Source organism: Anomaloglossus baeobatrachus, chromosome 4 (assembly GCF_048569485.1).
Source record: "Anomaloglossus baeobatrachus isolate aAnoBae1 chromosome 4, aAnoBae1.hap1, whole genome shotgun sequence".
In the NCBI taxonomy this organism is placed as follows: domain Eukaryota; kingdom Metazoa; phylum Chordata; class Amphibia; order Anura; family Aromobatidae; genus Anomaloglossus; species Anomaloglossus baeobatrachus.
Window position 1 is genome coordinate 692,691,678 of NC_134356.1, and position 23,656 is coordinate 692,715,333.

General features: G+C 51.3%; 1 protein-coding gene across 1 annotated transcript in view; it reads right to left on the reverse strand.

Moving 5' to 3' along the window:
- The window catches only part of LOC142302168 (uncharacterized), a 552,463-nt gene that overhangs the window by 455,708 nt on the left and 73,099 nt on the right, over positions 1-23,656 (reverse strand). Inside the window, exon 3 of the mRNA XM_075343251.1 lies at positions 14,002-14,085. Coding sequence (XP_075199366.1) covers positions 14,002-14,085 — 84 coding nt within the window. The remainder of the gene's footprint in view (positions 1-14,001; positions 14,086-23,656) is intronic.

Sequence of the window (23,656 nt, forward strand, 5' to 3'; positions counted from 1 at the left end):
GCAGGCAGCCCAGGGGAAGTGGCAGAGTTTTGAGTCTGGAAATCGTGTTTTTCACCTAGAGCTGTCAACCACCTAGTGGTGTGCTTAGCTAACATATGGTTTCTCATGGTGCAGGTGCCCAAGCTGGGAGTATTTCTGCCTCGCTAAGCTTGGTCTGACAGATTTGACAAATGGCAACCGTTTGGTCGATGGACTCTTGGAAAAAAACTCCCACACAATCGTGTACCGCCCCGCGCTCGGCTGCCACCGAGCCGCTCGTATCCAGGCTCGTCGTCGGGTGGCTCTAGCGCCTCCGGACCTGGGGTCACATCGTTCTGGAAGGGTGCTGGCACTACGTACGGGTTTTGTAGGTAGGTTTACGGCCGGGGCCGTGGTGTTGGTTAAGTTCATGACACCACCCACGGGTTGTGGTGAGTGTGGACACCACCGCTGCTGTTTACTAGGCTCCCGGGGAAGACGTTGCGCAGCCAGGTGTTGACCCCTCCGTGGGTAGGGGATGTTGGTCCCGGGGCCCGGTTGCGTGGGTGCGGGTGTATTGGCGTGGTGCGGGGTGGTGCGCGGCCTGAGGGCACAGTTGTACTCACTATGACAGATACACCGGAGTCTCTGGTAAACCAAACAAGATGGTGGTTGGTGCCCGCAGCCGGCTGCGTCTGGTCCCCCACCAGGTTGGTGGTCTCTGCCTTTTTCCTGCACCTCGTTTTGTAGCTATTGACTGCCTATGCTTCAGCGACGGTAGTCCGCTCCCCGGCTTGGTGTGTGTCGGGGAACCCGTTTGCCCACAGACGCTGGCCCATGGGATCTCTCTGCCTGAGCGGTGGTTTTCTATCCCCCTCAGTGGGCTGTTGCCTTCAGTCGGGACTTGTATGGGAATGAACCTAAGGTCCAGACCACAATCAGTGAATTCAACTTGGTCCGGTTGTTTCGGGACCTCGTTAGGGTCTGAGTACCCCCTTTTCTGGTTTCCAATTTGTCTCCCCGGTTTGGTTCCGGTGGGCCACTACCCTGTCCCGGTCCCTTACGGTTCCACCGTTCTGTCTTCCCGGCTCCTGCGGGCTGAGAGCACCGTCTGCCTCTTAGCCAAGGTGTTCGGGCAACGACCCTTACACCAGTGAGCCACTTTCTCTCTTTTTCCTTTCCCTAACAGGGACTCACTTCTAACTCTCCAGTTTTTCTCGCCTCAGGCTGTCTGAACTCCTCGGTGGGCATGGCCAACCGCCTGGCTCCGCTCCCCTGGTGTGAACATCCAGCCCCGAGAGGGGTGACTAGTGTTGTGTGTTTGGCTGGTGTTACCTGGTACGGGACGGGTGTTTGTGTAAGGGCCAGTCTGTGACTACCTGGCTAGTCCAGAGCGTCACAATCGCACCACGGACCCTTGGACTCAGAGATGGCTGAGGTGGTGCACGGACCCTTGGACTCTGAGATGGCATTGGTGGTGGTGTCATGTACACAGTCGATTGACCTCTGGCAGTGGTTGAAACCTTATGTCTTACAGGCTTTTTGCGGATTATAGGCACATGCTCCTCTCATAATCCATGCCGCCTGTGCATGTTGGATCAGTCACCTCATCATCGACCATGTCGTCTTCAAATTCCTGAAGATCAATATCTTCTGGAATGGAGGTTTCAGGCTGACCTAAAAGCAACTATGTCTCATCATCCTCTAACACTTCCACCTGATTGCCCAGCATGTAACGACCAACATCATGGCTTTCTTCTGGCCTTGGGTGCTCAAAGATCTGTGCATCACTGCACACCACGGCCTCACCTGCGTTGGTGGTGTTGCGCAGTGAGAGGCAAGGAAGGTCAAAGGGTCCCGTAAACAGTTCCTCAGAGTAACCTGCTTTGGTGTCATATGTTTCCTTAGAATACTGATGTTGTGAGGAAGGAGGACCAGGCTGAGGATTCGATTGGCCAGTCTCTGGGCTACTCAAGTCTGTCTGTGTGGACCTTTGGGATTTGCTACTCAACAAGTAACTGGAGGCATTTTCTGCTAGCCAAGTCGTTACCTGTTCGTACTGTTCAGGACGCAAGAGTGCTTTCCCACGTGGACATGAAAATTGGGATAGGAAGGCAGAGGTCAATAAAGCAGGAACCTTTTTCTTTATCTCAATCACACTGCTTGGGCGACCACCACTGTCACTACCACCTCGTCCACGGCACTTACCCCCCTTTTTTCCCATTTTTTTGGTTTGATTATTTGAAGGTGAATACTGTAGGTGGCTGATAGGAAGGTACTGGACATGAGGCAGAAGTTGTGCCACTGACACCGAGTATTAATAAAAATTGGGTAACACTGAGACTGTGTGTTAGTTGCAGCTAGCCACTTTGTAGGTGCTGTAAGATATGAAGCCCCCCAAAATATGCTAGCTTGTTGCTAGGAAGGTACTGGCCTTGAGGCAGCAGTTGTGCACCTGACACCAGGTATTAATAAAAATTGGGTAACACTGAGACTGTGTTGTAATAAGAGGAAGCCACTAGGTAGGTTCTGTAATATCTGAAGCCTCCAAAATTACACTAGGTGGCTGATAGGAAGATACTGGCCTTGAGGCACAAGTAGTGCCACTGACACCAAGTATTAATAAAAATTGGGTAACACTAAGACTGTGTGTTAGTTGCAGCAAGCCACTATCTAGGTTCTGTAAGATATGAAGCCCCCTTAAAAGTATGCTAGGTTGTTGATAAGAATAAAGGTACCGTCACACTAAGCAACTTACCAGCGATCCCAACAACGATAGGGATCGCTGGTAAGTTGCTAGGAGGTTGCTGGTGAGCTGTCACACTGCGACGCTCCAGCGATCCCACCAGCAACCTGACCTGGCAGGGATCGCTGGAGCGTGGCTACACGAGTTGCTGGTGAGCTCACCAGCAACCAGTGACCAGCTACACGTGCAGAGAGCAGGGAGCAGCGCACACTGAGCGCTGGCTCCTTGCTCTCCTAGCTACAGCACACATGGGGTTAATTACCTGATGTGTGCTGCAGCTAAATGTGCACAGAGCAGGGAGCAGCGCACAATGCTTAGCGCTGGCTCCCTGCTCTCCTAGCTACAGCACACATCAGGTTAATTAACCCGATGTGTCCTGCAGCTAGCTACATGTGCACAGAGCAGGAGCCGGCAGCACAGGCAGTGAGAGCGGGGGAGGCTGGTATCAAAGGTAAATATCGGGTAACCAAGGACAGGGCTTCTTGGTTACCCGATGTTTACATTGGTTACCAGCCTCCGCAGAAGCCGGCTCCTGCTGCCTGCACATTTAGTTGTTGCTGTCTTGCTGTCACACACAGCGATCTGTGCTTCACAGCGGGACAGCAACAACTAAAAAATGGCCCAGGACATTCAGCAACAACCAACCACCTCACAGCAGGGGCCAGGTTGTTGCTGGATGTCACACACAGCAACATCGCTAGCAACGTCACAAAAGTTGTTCATTAGCAGCGATGTTGCTAGCGATGTTGCTTAGTGTGACGGGGCCTTAAGAGCAAGCCACCAAGTAGGTTCTGTAAGATCTGAAGCCCCAAAAATTAGGCTAGTTTGGTGCTATGAAGGTATTTTGCTTCAGGGATAAGTTGTGCCACTGACACTTAGGGGTACTTTGCACACTACGACATCGCAGCTGCGATGTCGGTGGGGTCAAATCGAAAGTGACGTACATCCGGCGTTGCTGTCGACATCGGAGTGTGTAAATCGTTTTTGATTGAACGAGCGCAAAAGCATCTAAATCGTATCAACGGTGTAGTGTCGGTCATTTCCATAATGTCGCGGCAGCGACAGGTACGATGTTGTTCCTCGTTCCTGCGGCAGCACACATCGTTGTGTATGAAGCCGCAGGAGCGAGGAACTTCTCTTTACCTGCCTCCACCGGCTATGCGGAAGGAAATAGGTGGGCGGGATGTTTACGTCCCGCTCATCTCCGCCCCTCCGCTTTTATTGGCCGCCTGCCGTGTGACGTCGCTGTGATGCCGCACGACCCGCCCCCTTAGGATGGAGGCGGGTCGCCGGTTAGAGCGACGTCGCAGGGCAGGTGAGTGCGTGTGAAGCTGCTGTAGCGATAATGTTTGCTACGGCAGCTATCACAAGATATCGCACCTGCGATGTGGGCGGGGACTATTGCGCTTGGCATCGCTACCATCGGCTTGCGATGTCGTAGTGTGCAAAGTACCCCTTAGTATTAATAAAAATTTGGTAACACTCAGACTGTGAATTGAGATGGTGGCTGACAGGCACTACACTACACCTGAGCCCATTGTTTTTACAATTTTGGGACTTTTTTTTTGCAAGTTGTAATACCTATTGCTAGTATACCAGACACAAGGGATGTAGCAGTGCTGAGATTGTTGATTATTAGTAGCAGATGTCAGGACAGCTTTAAATCTCTCCCTGCCTGTGATTAAGTTGTCCCTAGCTGTCCATATATCCCACACTGCAGTAACAGACTGTATGCAGCACTAAAAAGAGATTTTTTTTTTTTTTGCATCAGTTCTATGATTTACATAGCTGCAAGCACACAGTGGACACTGTCTTCAGCCCTTACAAGGACTATTTTGGATTCTGCAGCAGGAACACTATCTCATAGAACGCACTGCACTGTCCCTATACCTGTTTCTATGATTTACACAGCTGCTAACAGCTAATGCTAAATATCTTCAGCCCTTAGAAGGACTATTATTAGTTGGCTGGAGAAACGCTGTCCCACACACAGTACAGTCTCGCTACACCGGCAGCTCCGGAATGAATGCGTGCACGCAAAATGGCATCTGCCTTATATAGCCCCTATGACACTGTGCGGTCAAGCCAATCACAGTAACATCACAACAAAGATGGATGCGGCGTTACTGTGAGGGCAAGCAACGTCAGATGTGTTCATTAGCTGGAAAAAGGTGCCAGGAAGATCAGAAACGAAAATGAAAGTATCGGAGCAAATACCATATTAGCCATCGGATAGTGAATACCTCAAATACCCCATTATCCGTCGGATACCGAATAATAGTGAATACATTCGCTCATCCCTACTGACAACGTCTCCGAATTTCCAAGCAATACATTTTGTATTTATTTTCTGAAAATGAGAAATGGTCAAAGTAACAACAAAATGCATTGTATTCACTTCAAATAATGCAAAGAAAACAAGTTCATAATTATTTAGAAACAACAATACTAATAATGTTTTAACTCAGGAAGATTCAAAAATCAATATTTTGTGGAATAACCATGATTTTTAATCCCAGCTTTACTGCATCTTGGCTGCTTTCCACCAGTCTTTCACACTGCTTTTGGGTGACCTTATGCCACTCTTGCTTAAAATTTAAGCAGGTCTTTTTTTGATGTTTGTAACTATCCATCTTTCTCTTGATTACATTCCAGAGGTTTTCAATGGGGTTCAGGTCTGGAGATTGGGCTGCCATGACAGGGTTTTGATGTGGTGGTCCTTCATCCACACATTGATTGACCGAGCTGTGTGGCATGGCACATTGTCCTGCTGGAAAAAACAGTCCTGAGAGTTGGGGAAGACTGCCTGAGCAGAAGGAAGGAACTGTTTTGCCAGGATAATCTTGGATGCGGCTTGATTCATATGTTCTTCCAAAGTTTAATCTGCCCAATTCCAGCGTTGCTGACGTGCATCCCCAGATCATCACTGATCCTGCACCAAATTTCACAGTGGGTGCAAGACACTCTGGCTTATATGCCTCTCCAGGTCTCCAGCTAACCATTAGATGACCAGGTGTTGGGCAAAGCTGAAAATTAGATTAATCTTAGAAGATTACCTTAGGTGGGCTTTGCACGTTGCGACATCGCAAGCCGATGCTGCAATGTCGCACGTGATAGTCCCCACCCCCGTCGCAGGTACAATATCTTTTGATAGCTGGCGTAGCGAAAATTATCGCTACGCCAGCTTCACATGCACTCACCTGCCCTGCGACCATCGCTGTGGCCGGCGACCCGCCTCCTTCCTAAGGGGGCGGGTCGTGCGGCGTCATAGCGACGTCACACGGCAGGCGGCCAATAGCGGCGGAGGGGCGGAGATGAGCAGGATGTAAACATCCCACCCACCTCCATCCTTCCGTATAGCAGCCGGCGGCAGGTAAGGTGATGTTCCTTGCTCCTGCGGCTCCATACACAGCGATGTGTGCTGCTGCAGGAACGAGGAACTGCATCGTACCTGTCGCGGCACCGGTATTATGGAAATATCTGAGAATACACCGATGATACGATAACGACGCTTTTGCGCTCGTTCATCGTATCATCTAGCATTTACACACTACGATGTCGAAAGTGACGCCGGATGTGCGTCACTTTCGATTTGACCCCACCGACATCGCACGTGCGATGTCGCAACGTGCAAAGCCGCCCTTACTCTAGAAATTGGACAGAGTAAACTTTGCAAAGGATGTATGAATCAAACCGCATACAAGAAATATTGCTTTGAGGATGGGGAAGATGGGGAGGAACAAGACTTTTTTTTCTGTGCTACCCAGGGGACTCCCAATGCTACACAGGTAACTCTCAACCCCAGCTTCATGTCTGTACAGCATGAATGGGCTGGAGAGGAGGAGGTGGATGAGGAGGAGGAGGGGAGTCAGCATGAGGAGTGGATGGGTATTATAGATCCTCCTTGTGGGGATACAGAACCATTGCCTGTTTCCAGCTTGGCCCACATGTGTCACGCTCCCTGGATCCCGGCGCCGTCTGTCACTCACCGCTCCGGTCCCCGGGTTCTTCTGCCCGCGGCTGCCCCTCTCACTCTCCCTCTTTTGAGTCCTCCGTGCCTCCTGCCCGCCGGTCCCGACGTCTCCCTGCGATCCAGGATGCTCTGTCTGGTCCCCCTTCATCTCCTGCACCACTTCCTGCCCTGGTCTCTGGCACACGAGCCTCGCGCATGCGCATTAGGGCACGCGCTCATTCACTCACCTCTTCTTAAAGGGCCAGCGTCCCGGAAACAGGATATGGTCAATTACAGGTACAGGGTATATTAGGACTTCCTTTCCATGTGGGCGGTGCCTGATCAATGTGTTCCCATAGCTAGGTGTTCAGGTCCCTTTGTGCCTTGTCTTCGTTTAACTCTGTCTCTTCCACAGAGCCTGCCTGCCACGCTAACCCGGTCCTGACGTCTGATTCCCCAGGAAGTCCCCAGGATCCCGCCATCTCCCATCAGCCTGAACCCGTCACCGATCCCCGACTTCACCTGGTAAACATCAGTCTGCACGTCTCGCTGGACCCGGACCCCGTCTGCTGTTCCTACCCGGCACCTGTATCCGGTTCCTGTCATCCGTCCTGCCTACGGTGCCAGTTGGACTCAGAGACATTCCTGTACAGATCCCTGAAGGACTCTTATCCCATACCCCTAGTGTTCCGGCTACCGTGCATCTAGGCCCTCTGGTGGGGTGATCGGACAGTCCCTGTATAGGGGTTAGATCCGGGTTGCCTCACTGGGGGAGTCCGGTGCACGATCTCGTGAATCCACCTCCAGGATGTTACAGGTTGATCAGGCCATGGATTCCGCCGAAGCAATAGCGTCCCAGCTGGCCGGATTAGAGCAAGAACTGGTACGACAACGCGAGACCCAATGGACACCCGCCTGAATACTCTTCAAGCAACAGCCACATCCCTGTCAACTCAGAACACGGCAGTGGCTTCCGTAATGGCTTCCTCTGCGACCTTGAAACTTCGCCTGGCTTCTCCGCCCCGGTATGCCGGGGACCTCAAGATCTGTAGAGGTTTTCTAAATCAATGCACGCTGCATTTCAAGTTGCTTCTACACCTCTTTTTCTCTGATCAAGCAAAGGTGGCCTTTCTGATGTCCCATCTGGAGGGTGAAACATTGTCCTGGATAAATCCCTTGTGGGAGAAAGAAGATCCTGTGATTACCAACATCTGGGGATTCCTGGAGGCCTTCCAAAACACCTTTGATGAACCTGGACGCACCTCCTCGGCTGCCTCTTCGCTCCTCCAGTTACACCAAAGGACTTTAACGGTTGGCCAGTACGCCATCTGGTTCCATACGCTTGCCTCTGAGCTAGTGTGCATCAAGGACGAGTTGGCCGGTCGTGACGTTCCTCCTACCCTGGATGCTCTGGTCTCTCTTGCAACCCGGATTGATCTCCGTTTCCAGGAACGGTCCAAGGAAGTATCCCGGAAGAGGCGACCGACACGTCACATCTCCTCTCCGCAGAGGTCCACCGCCCCTCAGTCAGTGCCGTTCGGGCACCTCTACTCACGAACCTATGCAAATAGATCGACTGGGACAAACCAAGCAACGCCGAGCAGAACGACGCGCCAAGGGTCCGTGTTTCTACTGTGGAAGCGGTACCCACCTGCTTCATTCCTGCCCCGAGAAGCTGGGAAACTCCAAACCCTAGAGTTGGTAGATGAAGCCACCCTAGTTAGCAGAACCCTCTCAGACCCAGTTACATGGACCATCCAAGTGACAACGAAGGAGACCCGGTTCATGACAGAGGCTTATCTTGATTCGGAGGCAGTGGGCAACTTCATCCAACAGGCTACAGTGGACAAGTACCAGGTACCTGTCGTCCCGCTTGCAAAACCCCTTGTGATTGCTTCTGTGGATGGGAAACCCCTATCCGACTCCGTGTTGTTTTATCACCAAACCCGTGGAACTCCGTATTGTGCTCTGCATACCGAAAAGATTGCTCTATATGTCCTCCCGAAACTGGCTCACGCACTCCTGCTGGGCCTACCCTGGTTACGAGTACACGAACCTGTCCTCAGTTGGCGCTCTGGAGAGATTACCCGTTGGGGCCCGTTTTGTCACGAGAACTGTGTGCAGTCCGTAGGCCCGTCCGTCAGCCTCCGGCACCAGAGTCCCTACCAGGACTGCCTTCCGCATATTGGTCTTTTTGACAAGAAGGAGGCAGAGGTATTACCGCCACATCGACCGTACGACTGTGCCATCACCATGCTGCCCAGAACTACTGCTCCTCGTGGACGGATCTATCCCTTGTCTCCTGCTGAAACCCAGGCCATGTCAGACTACATTGCAGACAACCTGGCAAGGGGGTATATCAGGAGATCCTCATCTCCTGCTGGAGCAGGCTTCTTCTTTGTCAAGAAGAAAGAAGGTGACTTATGCCCCTGCATCGACTAACGGGGCTTGAACCAGATCACTGTGGAAAACAAATATCCCCTACCTCTGATACCAGAGCTATTCGATCAGCTCAGGGGGGCCCGTATATTCACCAAGCTAGATCTTCGCGGAGCTTACAACCTGGTCCGTATTCGCCCGGGAGACGAATGGAAGACAGCATTCAACACCCGTGACGGGCACTACGAATACTGTGTGATGCCCTTCGGTCTCTGTAACGCCCCGGCTGTCTTCCAGGAACTGGTGAATGACGTGTTCAGGGACCTTCTCTATGTTTGTGTGGTCGTATATCTGGACGATATCCTGGCCTATTCCCCGGACTTGCCGACCCACAGAAGGAACGTATGACTCGTTCTTCAAAGGCTTAGGGAGAACCGCCTGTACGCTAAGTTCGAAAAATGTGTGTTTGAATGGACATCCTTTCCCTTTCTGGGCTACGTGATCTCCGACACAGGCCTGCAGATGGATCCCGAGAAGGTGTCTTCTATCATTAAGTGGCCCCCTCCTTCTGGACTGAAAGCCATCCAATGTTTCCTAGGCTTCGCCAATTATTATCGCCAGTTCATCCCTCACTTGTCTGCTCTGACAGCGCCTCTCTTCGCTTTGACCAAGAAAGAGGCCAACCCGAAAGACTGGTCACCTGAGGTCGACGCCGCTTTCTGTTCCCTGAAGCAGGCGTTTGTCTACTCTACAGTTCTCCACAGACCAAAGTTGAACCGACAGCTCACCTTGGAGATGGATTCCTCCTCCTCAGAGGCTGGGGCCGTGCTCATGCAGAAGTTGTCAATCGGGAAGATGATCACCTGCGGCTTCTTCTCCAAAATCTTCTTGGCACCTGAACGCAACTATACCATTGGCGATCGAGAGCTCCTGGCTGTCAAGCTGGCTTTGCAGGAATGGTGTTATCTCTTGGAGGGTATACCCGGTTATCATTTACACCGACCATAAGAACCTGGAGTATCTGCGATCTGCTCGAAGATTGAACCCGCGACAAGCCCGTTGGTCTCTGTTTTTTGCCCTGTTTGACTTCTAACTCCATTTCCCGCCCGCGGACAAGAACTTGCGGGCTGAAGCCGGTCCTTTGTTCCGGTAGAACAAGAAGAAGAGATGAACCAGTCCATCATCTGTCCCAGTAACGTCATTCCGGTGGCTCCCGTCACTCTGGCACAGATACCCCCTGGGAAGAGTTTCGTCACGGAGATCGACAGAACTAAAGTCCTTCAATGGGGACATTCTTCGGTGCCTGTCGGACTCAGAGACATTCCTGTACGGATCCCTGAAGGACTCTTATCCCGTACCCCTAGTGTTCCGGCTACCGTGCAGCTAGGCCCCCTGGTGGGGTGATCGGACAGTCCCTGTATAGGGGTTAGCTCCAGGTTGCTTCACTGGGGGAGTCCGGTGCACGGTCCTGTGAATCCACCTCCAGGACTTTATAGCATGGCACAGTTCATGTGTAAGTACCTGTGGCAAGACCCTCATGTGATACGTAGTTTAACCAAAAACCTTTCCTGGATCTCCCATCTTTCTGAACCCACGGTACAAGGAGAAATGTCCTTCTCTCCTTTTGGAGTCATCAAAGGGTTGCACAATGGAGTCCTTCTAAAGGGTTTTTGTAGATCAGTACTCCTACTGCAGCCTAACTACTATTTGTCATTGGTATTTTCAGACTAGGGAGGTTCATGGTTATTGGACCCTCCCCAGCCTAAAAATAGCAGGCCCCAGCCTCCCCAGAAGTGGCACATCCATTAGATGCACCAATCCTGGTGCTTTGTCCCAGCTCATCCATAGCCCTGGTGTGGTGGCAAATGGGGTAATATATGGGGTTGATACCAGCTTTTTAATGTCACCTGGCATCAAGCCCTGGCATTAGTAATGTCACGGCGTCTATCAGATACCCGACATCACTAACCCAGTCAGTAATAAAAAAAATAGACAACAAAAAAATTTTATTTGAAAAAACACTTCCCAAAACATTTCCACTTTTACCAATTTTTTGAAAAGATTAACAAATCCGAGTCAGGCGTAATGCAATAAGGGGGTCCCATGTCGATTCATATCATACTCACTGTCCCAGTCAATGAAGAACAGAATGTTCCCTATTGGCTGCGAGAGGAGTGCAGTGACCTGAGCTTACATCATTTGGTCAAGCCAGGTCACTGCAAGGCATAACGAGCGCCGATATCATGAACTTGTGAGGTCAGCGGCGCTTATCACTGAGTTCCATGGCAGCAGCGTTCTCATGCGAACTGTACCGTGAACCCATGACATCACCGCTAGTCACAGTCTCAGGCAGTCCGAGAGACTTGATGTGAGAATGTGGTGTCATGGAATTCAGTGACGAGTGCTGATGTCGAGCGCTGACATCACGAGTTTAGCGGAAATCATAACAGCCGGTAATTAGGTGAGCTAAACTCCTGCTGTTGGCATTTGTCATCCCGTAGCTGCTTGCACATTGCTGTGTGAGTCACTGCAGGGCTCGCCAGAGCAGTGCAACATACACTGCAAGGGCACTGATAGACTGAAGCCACATGTAACTTCTTCCCTACCAGGAAAGATCTTTGAAGAAATTATTAAACAACATTTATGCAAGCACCTGGATGAGAATGAAGTGATTAATCAGAGCCAGCATGGGTTTGTAACTAATAAGTCATGTCACACTAACTTAATTTCTTTCTATGACAAAATCACTGACTGGGTGGATCAGGGAAATGCAGTAGATATAGTACATCTTGACTTTAGTAAAGCATTTGACAAAGTATCTCATACAATCCTTATTGAAGAAATGACCAAGTGTGGAATGGACAAGGCAACTGGTAGATGGATTTGTAACTGGCTTAGTGATCGGAGTCAAAGAGTGGTCATAAATGGCTGCACATCCAGTTGGAAGACTTGCTCAAGTGGGGTACCACAGGGCTCTGTCCTGGGCCCCGTGTTGTTCAACATCTTAATCAATTATTTAAATGAAGGTATTAAGGGTAAACTCATTAAATTTGTTGATGACACAAAGCTAGGAGGAATAGCTAATACTAGAGAAGAGAGAGAGAGAGCGGATTCAACAAGATCTAAACAAGCTGGAACAATGGGCAGCAACTAATAGAATGGTTTATAACAGGGAGAAATGCAAAGTCATACATCTTGGCAAGAATAATGAAAAGAGCATATACAGCATGGGAGGAATAGAGCTATCCAAGAGCATGTGTGAAAAAGACTTAGGGGCACTTTGCACACTACGACATCGCAAGCCGATGCTGCGATGCCGAGCGCAATAGTCCCCGCACCCGTCGCAGCTGCGATATCTGTTAATAGCTGGCGTAGCGAACATTATCACTACGCCAGCTTCACATGCACTCACTTGCCCTCCGACGTCACTCTGGCCAGCGACCCGCCTCCTTATTAAGTTGGCGGGTCGTGCGGCGTCATAGTGATGTCACACGGCAGGCGGCCAATAGAATCAGAGAGGCGGAGATGAGCGGGACGTAAACATCCCGCCTACCTCCTTCCTTCCGCATAGCCGGCATGAGCCGCAGGACGCAGGTAGGAGATGTTCCTCGCTCCTGTGGCTTCACACACAGCGATGTGTGATGCCGCTGGAACGAGGAACAACATCGTAACATCGGTCATTTCCAAATTATGGAAATGACCGACGCTACACCGATGATACGATTACGATGATTTTGCGCTCGTTAATCGTATCAAAAAGGCTTTACACACTACGATATCGCCTGCAACGCCGGATGTGCGTCACTTTCAATTTGACCCCACGGACATCGCACCTTTGATATCGTAGTGTGCAAAGTGCCCCCAAGATATACTAATAGATCACAGACTGAACATGAGTCAACAGTGTGCGCAGCAGCAAAAAAGGCAAACACCATTGTAGGATGTATTAACAGAAGCATACAGTCTAGATCATGTGAAGTCATTATCCCCCTTTACTCCTCTTTGGGCAAACATCATCTGGAATATTGTGTCCAGTTCTGGGCACTACATTTTAAAAAAGACATCAACAAACTGGAACAAGTTCAGAGAAGAGTGACCAGATTGGTGACTGGTCTGCAAACCATGTCCTATGAGGAACGGTTACAGGATTTAGGATTGTTTAGCTTGCAAAAGAGAAGACCGAGAGGAGACTTAATAGCTGTCTACACATATCTTATAGGCTGTCACACTGTAGAGGGATCAGTTTTCTTCTCATTTTCACAAGGAAAGACTAGAAGCAATGGGATGAAACTGATGGGAGGAGACATAGATTAGATATTAGTAAAAATGTTTTGACAGTGAGGGTGATCAATGAGTGGAACAGGCTACCACGAGGTGGTGAGATCTCCATCAATGGAAGTCTTTAAAAAGAGGTTGGACGGACATCTGTCTGGATGATTTAGTGAATCCTGTTTTGAGCAGGTGGCTGGACAAGATGACCTCAGAGGTCCATTCCAACTCTAATATTCTATGAGTCTATGACTCTATGATTCTTCCATGTGGCCTCATGGGATCCCAGAAACCATATGTGAGTCAGAAATGCGTGCAGCATATTCTCCAGGCTCTCCCCATTCAGTTTCATCACTTTCCATCCATTTCAGCCTTTTCCTCAGGCCCCCAGACCTCTCTGCTGAGTCCAGTAGAAAATTACTCAAATTTCCCATTGGCTTTTATTGTACTCAGTATTCTCAACAAATACGCGAATATTACAAATCACTCGTTCCTAGTATAGCGATTACGAATATTACGGTATTCACTCATCTCTACTTGCAATATAACGAATACCCCGAATACCATACTATTCGTGCGAGTAGCGAATAGTAACAATTACACTCGCTCATAACTAGTATCAACCACTGAGGACTTTAACATTTTAAACAGATTTTTTCAGGTCCTCTTTAAGGATTCTACATTGATATAAACATACCCGCTCCAATGGTCCTCGATGGTCTTCTCCTTCAGTGGAGTGTCCACGCTTCTTTTATCTGGGGGGTCCATTGGTATCAGATTACTGTGGGGGGAACACAAATGTGCTTCATTAATATGTGTAAATACAGTAAGTAATAGATTGCATGTCTTTATAGGAAGCAAGAGAAGACGACCTACTGCTCAGGAAACCATGACAACCACTGAGCATTCAGACATGCATACAAAGCTACTATTGAAATCCTGTAGGAGTACATGTATCCTAAGATGTGGGTAGGGCAACATATATGCACATACACCACTTAAAGGGGTTATCTGGCTTATTTTGACTTTTCTTTTTATTACCCTATTGGGCTACTTTGGGGCAGGTAAGTAGATAGAGACCACTTACATGCCCTGCTGTCAGCCCCTCTCCCCCGGCTCAGAGTGGTCATGTGACCGCTCCTGCTGCGATTTTGCTGCTTCCGGTCATTTCATGTCAACATGGGCAGGACCATGTTGACATGCAAATCTGGAAATAGCATGTTGCCGCCCTGTTGGGCGGGTACAGTGCGTGAGTCCCCACCCCCTTCCCTGCACCCTCCCACACATTCCCCCGTACTCTCCCCACAACCTCCCCCTGCACTGCTGTGGGGTCCGTGACCTGGGGGAGGGGCCTGGCGGCGGCTGCCGTGGTGTCAGCGCCAGCACCGGGCCCCCTGCTCAGGATCACACATTCAAATGTATCAGCATCTGTGATGCCGATATATTTGAAAGCACTGATGAGAGGGAGCGCAGCGCTGCTTCTCATCACTGTCCCGCTGTCTGTGTCTGACAGTTCAGGACAGCGGTGACGTCACTACTGTGCTGATATGTCCAGACCAGACAGCGGACGAACATGCAGGAGCGGCAGGGACCGAGGAGGGGTGAGTATGTATTCCCTACATGTGTTCCCTATGGGGGTTGGGGGGGTCGGTGCAGAGCGCCATCAGTATGTGTGGGTGTGGTACAGAGCCCTATGTGTGTGTGTGGTGCAGAGCCCGATGTGTGTGTGTGTAGGGTGCAGAGCCCTATGTGTGTGTAGGGTGCAGAGCCCGATGTGTGTGTGTGTAGGGTGCAGAGCCCTATGTGTGTGTGCGGTGCAGAGCCCTATGTGTGTGTGCGGTGCAGAACCCAATGTGTGTGTGTGTGTATGCGATGCAGAGCCCTATGTGTGTGTGTGTGTGTGGTGCAGAACCCGATGTGTGTGAGCGGTGCAGAGCCCTATGTCTGTGAAGGGTGCAGAGACCTATGTGAGGCTGTTATTTCCAATGCCGTAGTTATAACAGGTCAGTGCTGGGGCAGAATACTGACAGGGAATGTGTGTGCAGGGGGCGGGGCTGGACACTGAGGCCAGGCAGGGGGCGAGGCTGGACACTGAGGCCAGGCAGGGGGCGGGGCTGGACAATGAGGCCGGGCAGGGGGCGGGGCTGGACAGTGAGGCGGGCGGGGCCAGCTGTGACTGCAAGGTTTAGCACAGGAAGTGGTCAGTTTGCTGGAGCTGAATGTAAACAAAGAGCTGCAGAGAATAAAGGTTGAAGTCAAGAGGAACAAAAGTTAGAAAACAAAAAATAACAATGTAGCGGTGTTTTATATGACAATACAGCACAGATTAGTTTACCAAAAATGTTTCAGTTTATGTCGGACAACTCCTTTAAAGGGGTCAATGCTAAATACATGAAGATGTTTTGAAACTTTTTTATCCTGTGATTTCCATAATTCAACAATCTTTACTTTTATTTAATGTAATTTTAATGGTAAAGTTAATCTTAAAGAAATTAGCAAAAATAAATAAATAAAACATATTTAAATAGTAAATATTTTTATAAATACCTTTAAATAAAAAAATGATATGCGTACCTATTACAATCTATTAGGCTATGTGCACACGTGTGCGCTCTGCACCGCACACAAAAGGTCCGCTTTAGAGCGCAGCTGAAAAGCCCCTAAAATACGGAACACAGACACGAAAAACGGAACGTGAGACACGTACGTTTTTTATGCGGAAGTGTGTGTTCGGCCTGAGAGTGCACCTCTGTAAAGTCAACCTGATAGGACTATTGGTAGAGGTATAAGGAGATTAGGGAGAGATGTATGGAGAGGACAGGTTATATACTGGAGATTATGTGTGGGGAGATATCAGGAGATTAGGGAGAGATGTATGGAGAGGACATGTTATATACTGGAGATTATATGTGGGAGGTATCAAGAGATTAGGAAGAGATGTATGGAGAGGACAGGTTATATACTGGAGATTATGTGTGGGGAGGTATCAGGAGATTAGGGAGAGATGTATGGAGAGGACGGGTTATATACTGGAGATTATGTGTGGGAGGTATCAGGAGATTAGGGAGAGATGTATGGAGAGGACAGGTTATATACTGGAGATTATGTGTGGGGAGGTATCGGGAGATTAGGGAGAGATGTATGGAGACGACAGGTTATATACTGGAGATTATGTGTGGGAGGTATCAGGAGATTAGGGAGAGATGTATGGAGAGGACGGGTTATATACTGGAGATTTTGTGTTGGATAGTATCAGGAGATTAGGGAGAGATGTATGGAGAGGACAGGTTATATACTGGAGATTATGTGTGGGGAGGTATCAGGAGATTAGGGAGAGATGTATGGAGAGGACAGGTTATATACTGGAGATTATGTGTGGGGAGATATCAGGAGATTAGGAGAGATGTATGGAGGGGACTGGTTATATACTGGAGATTATGTGTGGGAGGTATCAAGAGATTAGGGAAAGATGTATGGAGAGGACAGGTTACATACTGGAGACTATGTGTGGGGCGGTATCAGGAGATTAGGGAGAGATGTATGGAGAGGACAGGTTATATACTGGAGATTATGTGTGGGAGGTATCAGGAGATTAGGGAGAGATGTATGGAGAGGACAGGTTATATACTGGAGATTATGTGTGGGGAGGTATCAGGAGATTAGGAGAGATGTATGGAGAGGACAGGTTACATACTGGAGATTATGTGTGGGAGGTATCAGGAGATTAGGAGAGATGTATGGAGAGGTCAGGTTATATACTGGAGATTATGTGTGGGGAGGTATCAGGAGATTAGGGTGAGATGTATGGAGAGGACAGGTTATATACTGGAGATTATGTGTGGGGAGGTATCAGGAGATTGGGGAGAGATGTATGGAGAGGACAGGTTATATACTGGAGATTATGTGTGGGGGGTATTAGGAGATTAGGGAGAGATGTATTAAAGGGACAGGTTATATACTGGAGATTATGTGTGGGGAGGTATCAGGAGATTAGGGAGAGGTGTATGGAGAGGACAGGTTATATACTGGAGATTAAGTGTGGGGAAGTATCAGGAGATTATTGAGATATGTATGGAGAGGACAGGTTATATAATGGAGATTATGTGTGGGAGGTATCAAGAGATTAGGGAGAGATGTATGGTTAGGACAGGTTATGTACTGGAAATTATGTGTGGGGAGGTATCAGGAGATTAGGGAGAGATGTATGGAGAGGACAGGTTATATACTGGAGATTATGTGTGTGGAGATATCAGGAGATTAGGGAGAGATGTATGGAGAGGACAGGTTATATACTGGAGATTATGTGTGGGAAGGTGTCAGGAGATTAGGGAGAGATGTATGGAGAGGACAGGTTATATAATGGAGATTATGTGTGGGAGGTATCAAGAGATTAGGAAGAGATATATGGAGAGGACAGGTTATATACTTGAGATTATGTGTGGCGAGGGATCAGGAAATTAGAGAGAGATGTATGGAGAGGACAGGTTATATACTGGAGATTATGTGTTGGATACTATCAGGAGATTAGGGAGAGATGTATGGAGAAGACAGGTTATATACTGTCACACTCTCCGGGTCCCCTGCTCTGCTCCCTGGCTCACCTGCCACGCTCCCCGGCTTCCCTGCTTCGCTCCCCGGCTCCTCTGTCAGGCGTCCCCCGCTCCACGGTCTCCAGCCTCCATCACCTGCGGTCCCCAGGCGGCCCAGTCCCCACTCCCGGCGCCCTTCGGCAGCTCTGCTCCAGGCCGGCTCCCCTGCTTCCTATACACCGCTCCCTGCCCTGGCTTCTGGCACCCGGGCCTCGCGCATGCGCATTAGGGCGCGCGCGCGGTCATTGACCCTCTCTTAAAGGGCCAGCGTCCACTGACAGGAAATTGAACATACAGGTACAGGGTATAAAGGGGTTTAATGTCCAAGTGGGCGGGGCCTGTTCTTCGTGTTTCCTAAGCTAGGAGTCAGGTCTCCTTGTGTCTCTGTGATATACTTACCTATCTCTCTTCTAGAGCCGCTCCTGCCTCGCCATCCGGTCCTGCCGATTCCCGAACCCCGAACGCTGACTATCTGCCATCCCGTCAGTCCGTACCATCTCTGATCCCTGTGGTGATTCGTCCTCTCGCTCCATCGGTTCCGGACTCTGCCTGACAACATCTCGGCCTCCGAACCTGAGCTCCGTCACCCGGACTACCATCAGTGACTCCGTGGTCCCAGGGACTTCTCCATTCCACTCTTTTGCACGGACTGTCCTGCTTTCCGTAGTGCTCCGGCTACCGGACCCTTTGCCTTCATTAAGGTGTTCGGCCCAGTGGATCCACCGCCTGGGTCTGCCCGTCCACCTGGCCCTAACAGTAAGAACAGGCCATGGATCCCGCCCAAGCACTAGCGGCCTTGCAGGAGGAACTCACACGCCAGCGTGAGACCCAGACCCGCATGCTGAACTTCATGTCTTCTGTGGACGCCCGCCTGAACACGCTGCAAGCGTCGGTCACATCTTCGGCATCTCGAGCTTCCACTATACAATCCACGGCCACAGCTCCCGTGGCAGCCTCCTCGGATGCTTCCAGACTTCGTTTGGCCTCACCTCCCCGGTACGCTGGAGATCCCAAGACCTGCAGGGGTTTCATCAATCAATGCTCTCTCCATTTCAAGCAGCTGCCGCACTTGTTTGCCTCCGACCAAGCCAAGGTCGCGTTCATGATGTCCCATCTAGAGGGTGAGGCACTGGCCTGGATGAACCCCTTGTGGGAGAAGGAGGATCCGGTGACCACCAACATCCAGGAGTTCCTGCAGGCATTTCGTGGCACCTTTGACGAGCCCGGACGCGCCTCCGCGTCTGCCTCCTCTCTCCTCCGGCTACGTCAGGGGACTCTGACGGTGGGCCAATTTGCCATCCGTTTTCGCACCTTGGCTTCGGAACTCGGGTGGAACAATGAGGCTCTAACCGCCGCCTTCTGGGAAGGCCTCTCGGGTCGTATTAAAGATGAGCTGGCTGGTCGTGACGTGCCGTCCACCCTGGATGCCCTGATTGCCCTAGCGACGCGAGTGGATCTTCGCTTTCAGGAACGATCCAAAGAGGTGTCCCGTGAGAGACGTCCGATACGGCATTCCTCTCCTCCGCAGAAGCCCGCCGTACTTCAGTCAACGTCATCTGGTGTCTCCGTCCATGAGCCCATGCAGATCGACCGTTTGCGGCAGTCTGAACAACGCCGAGCAGAACGGCTCGCCAAGGGCCTCTGCTTCTACTGTGGAGAGGGCACACACCTTCTACGCTCCTGTCCAGAGAGGCCAGGAAACTCCAAAGCCTAGGGTTGGTAGGAGAGGCCACCCTAGGTGCTGGGATTCTCTCAGACCCGGTTACGTGGACTGTTCAAGTGACAACGGGAGAGACGCGGTTCACGGCCGAGGCGTACCTCGATTCCGGGGCAGCAGGCAATTTCATCCGGCAGGCCACGGTGGACAAGTACCAGGTGCCTGTTACTCCACTCGACAAACCCCTCGTGATTGCCTCTGTGGATGGGAGACCCCTCTCTGACACCGTCTCGTGGATCACCAAGCCGGTGGAACTGCGTATCGGTGCCCTGCACACCGAGAACATCGCTCTCTATGTCCTCCCACACATGTCTCATCAAATCTTGCTGGGACTCCCCTGGTTACGGACACACGAACCCTCAGTCAGCTGGGGTACTGGTGAAATCACCCGATGGGGCTCCTCTTGCCACGAGAACTGTCTGAAGACTATTCAACCCATCCGACGTCCTCCGGTTCCAGAGTCCCTACCGGGACTGCCCTCGGCCTATTGGTCCTTCGCGGACGTCTTTGATAAAAAGGAGTCAGAGGTACTGCCGCCACATCGTCCTTACGATTATGCCATCAACCTGCTCCCGGGAACTACACCACCTCGAGGACGGATATATCCGCTGTCTCCTGCCGAAACAAGGGCCATGTCTACCTACATCACAGAGAACCTGGCAAGGGGATTCATTCGGAGATCCTCCTCTCCTGCTGGAGCAGGCTTCTTCTTCGTTAAGAAGAAAGAGGGCGACCTACGCCCATGCATTGACTACCGGGGATTGAACCAAATCACCGTGAAAAATAAATACCCCCTGCCGCACATCCCCGAATTGTTTGATCGGCTTAGAGGAGCTCGTGTGTTTACCAAGTTGGATCTTCGGGGTGCCTACAACCTGGTCCGCATCCGCTCTGGGGACGAATGGAAGACCGCGTTCAATACTCGCGATGGGCACTATGAATACTGTGTGATGCCCTTCGGCCTGTGTAACGCATCAGCAGTCTTTCAGGAATTGGTGAACGACGTGTTCCGGGACCTTCTCTACATCTGTGTGGTGGTGTATCTTGATGACATCCTGGTCTTTTCTCCGGACCTCCAGACCCACAGAGAGAACGTGCAGCTGGTACTACAAAGACTGAGGGAAAATCGTCTGTACGCCAAGTACGAGAAGTGTGTCTTCGAGCAGTCTTCTCTTCCCTTCCTGGGTTACGTAATCTCCGATACCGGCCTGCAGATGGATCCGGAGAAGGTCTCTTCCATTCTCAACTGGCTCCCTCCTTCTGGACTGAAGGCAATCCAACGCTTTCTGGGATTCGCAAACTATTACCGCCAGTTCATCCATCACTTCTCTGCCCTGACTGCACCTCTCTCCGCCTTGACCAAGAAGGGGGCTAATCCAAAGGACTGGTCACCTGCGGCCGACGCCACGTTTGGCTCCCTGAAACATGCATTTGCTTCCTCTCCTGTGCTCCACCGTCCTGAGTTAAACCGACAGTTCACCTTGGAGGTGGATGCCTCCTCCTCGGGAGCCGGAGCAGTGCTCATGCAGAAGTCCTCCTCCGGGAAGATGGTTACTTGCGGTTTCTTCTCCAAGAGCTTCTCAGCGCCTGAACTCAACTACACCATCGGTGACCGAGAGCTATTGGCAGTCAAACTGGCTCTGGAGGAATGGCGCTACCTTCTGGAGGGAGCAGTGTACCCCGTGATCATTTACACGGACCACAAGAACCTGGAATACCTGCGGTCCGCTCAGCGACTGAACCCACGGCAAGCCAGGTGGTCCTTGTTCTTTGCCAGGTTCGATTTCCAGCTCCATTTCCGACCTGCGGACAAGAATGTACGCGCAGATGCCTTGTCCAGGTCATTCATGCCCATGGAGCAGGAGGAGGAGACATCCCAGCCCATCATCTGCCCTAGTAAAATCATTCCGGTGGCTCCTGTCACCCTGGCCCAGAAACCGCCCGGGAAGACCTATGTCTCTGAGACTCACAGGCAAAAAGTGTTGCACTGGGGCCATGCCTCGAAAACAGCCGGCCATGCTGGTCAGAAGAGAACATTGAGTACGATTGTACGTCATTACTGGTGGCCATCCCTTCGCACGGACGTCGCTTCTTTTGTCTCAGCCTGCTCCTCTTGTGCCAGGAACAAGACGCCCAAACATCTGCCATATGGCCGTCTTCTGCCCCTGCCTATACCCTCAGGTCCGTGGCAACACATTGCGATGGACTTTATTACGGACTTGCCCCTGTCCTCCGGACACACAGTCATATGGGTCGTGGTGGATCGGTTCTCCAAAATGGCTCATTTCGTCCCTATGGCTGGACTGCCCTCAGCCCAGGAACTCGCTGACGCCTACATACAGCACATCTTCCGGTTGCATGGCTTTCCATCTCACATTGTGTCTGACAGAGGAACTCAGTTCACCTCCCGCTTCTGGAGGGCTCTCTGCAAACATCTGGGAGTGACTCTGGACTTTTCTTCAGCCTACCATCCTCAGTCGAATGGCCAAGTGGAACGAGTCAATCAGATCTTGACCTCCTTCTTACGTCACTACGTCAACGCCCATCATGACGACTGGTCCACGCTTCTTCCTTGGGCTGAATTCTCCCATAACCACCACGTCAGTGAGTCCTCCTCCAGCTCTCCCTTTCATGTCGTTTACGGACTTCAGCCTTCCGTCCCATTACCTGTATCCTCTTCCTCGGATGTCCCTGCTGCTGATGCTGTAGCCCGTGACTTTGCAACAATTTGGGACTCTGTCAAGGCGTCCCTTGGACGTGCTTCCCTGCGGATGAAGAGACACGCAGACAAGAGGCGTTTGGATCCTCCGTGTTTCTCTCCAGGAGATCTCGCCTGGCTTGCTTCCAAGTACGTCCGATTGAAGCTACCATCATACAAGCTGAGTCCTCGCTACATTGGGCCGTTTAAAGTCCTCTGCAGAATAAATGAGGTCTCCTACAAGCTGCAGCTCCCGGCCACGATGAGGATACCCAACTCCCTCCATGTCTCCCTGCTCAAGCCGGTTGTCCTTGGTCCCTTCTCCGCTGCTGCCAGTTCGGCTCCTCCTATCGCTGATGATGACATCTATGCGGTAAGGGATATTGTGGCCATGAAAACTGTACGGGGCCGACAGTTCTTCCTGGTGGACTGGGCAGGGTATGGTCCTGAGGATAGGTCCTGGGAACCCCGGGAGAATGTGGGTACTCCCCTGATACGTGCCTTCCTGTCCCGGTTGCGGGGAGGGGGGCGTGGGGGGGGTACTGTCACGCTCTCCGGGTCCCCTGCTCTGCTCCCCGGCTCACCTGCCACGCTCCCCGGCTTCCCTGCTTCGCTCCCCGGCTCCTCTGTCAGGCGTCCCCCGCTCCACGGTCTCCAGCCTCCATCACCTGCGGTCCCCAGGCGGCCCGGTCCCCGCTCCCGGCGCCCGTCGGCAGCTCTGCTCCAGGCCGGCTCCCCTGCTTCCTATACACCGCTCCCTGCCCTGGCTTCTGGCACCCGGGCCTCGCGCATGCGCATTAGGGCGCGCGCGCGGTCATTGACCCTCTCTTAAAGGGCCAGCGTCCACTGACAGGAAATTGAACATACAGGTACAGGGTATAAAGGGGTTTAATGTCCAAGTGGGCGGGGCCTGTTCTTCGTGTTTCCTAAGCTAGGAGTCAGGTCTCCTTGTGTCTCTGTGATATACTTACCTATCTCTCTTCTAGAGCCGCTCCTGCCTCGCCATCCGGTCCTGCCGATTCCCGAACGCTGACTATCTGCCATCCCGTCAGTCCGTACCATCTCTGATCCCTGTGGTGATCCGTCCTCTCGCTCCATCGGTTCCGGACTCTGCCTGACAACATCTCGGCCTCCGAACCTGAGCTCCGTCACCCGGACTACCATCAGTGACTCCGTGGTCCCAGGGACTTCTCCATTCCACTCTTTTGCACGGACTGTCCTGCTACCTGTAGTGCTCCGGCTACCGGACCCCTTGCCTTCATTAAGGTGTTCGGCCCAGTGGATCCACCTCCTGGGTCTGCCCGTCCACCTGGCCCTAACATATACTGGAGATTATGTGTGGGAGGTA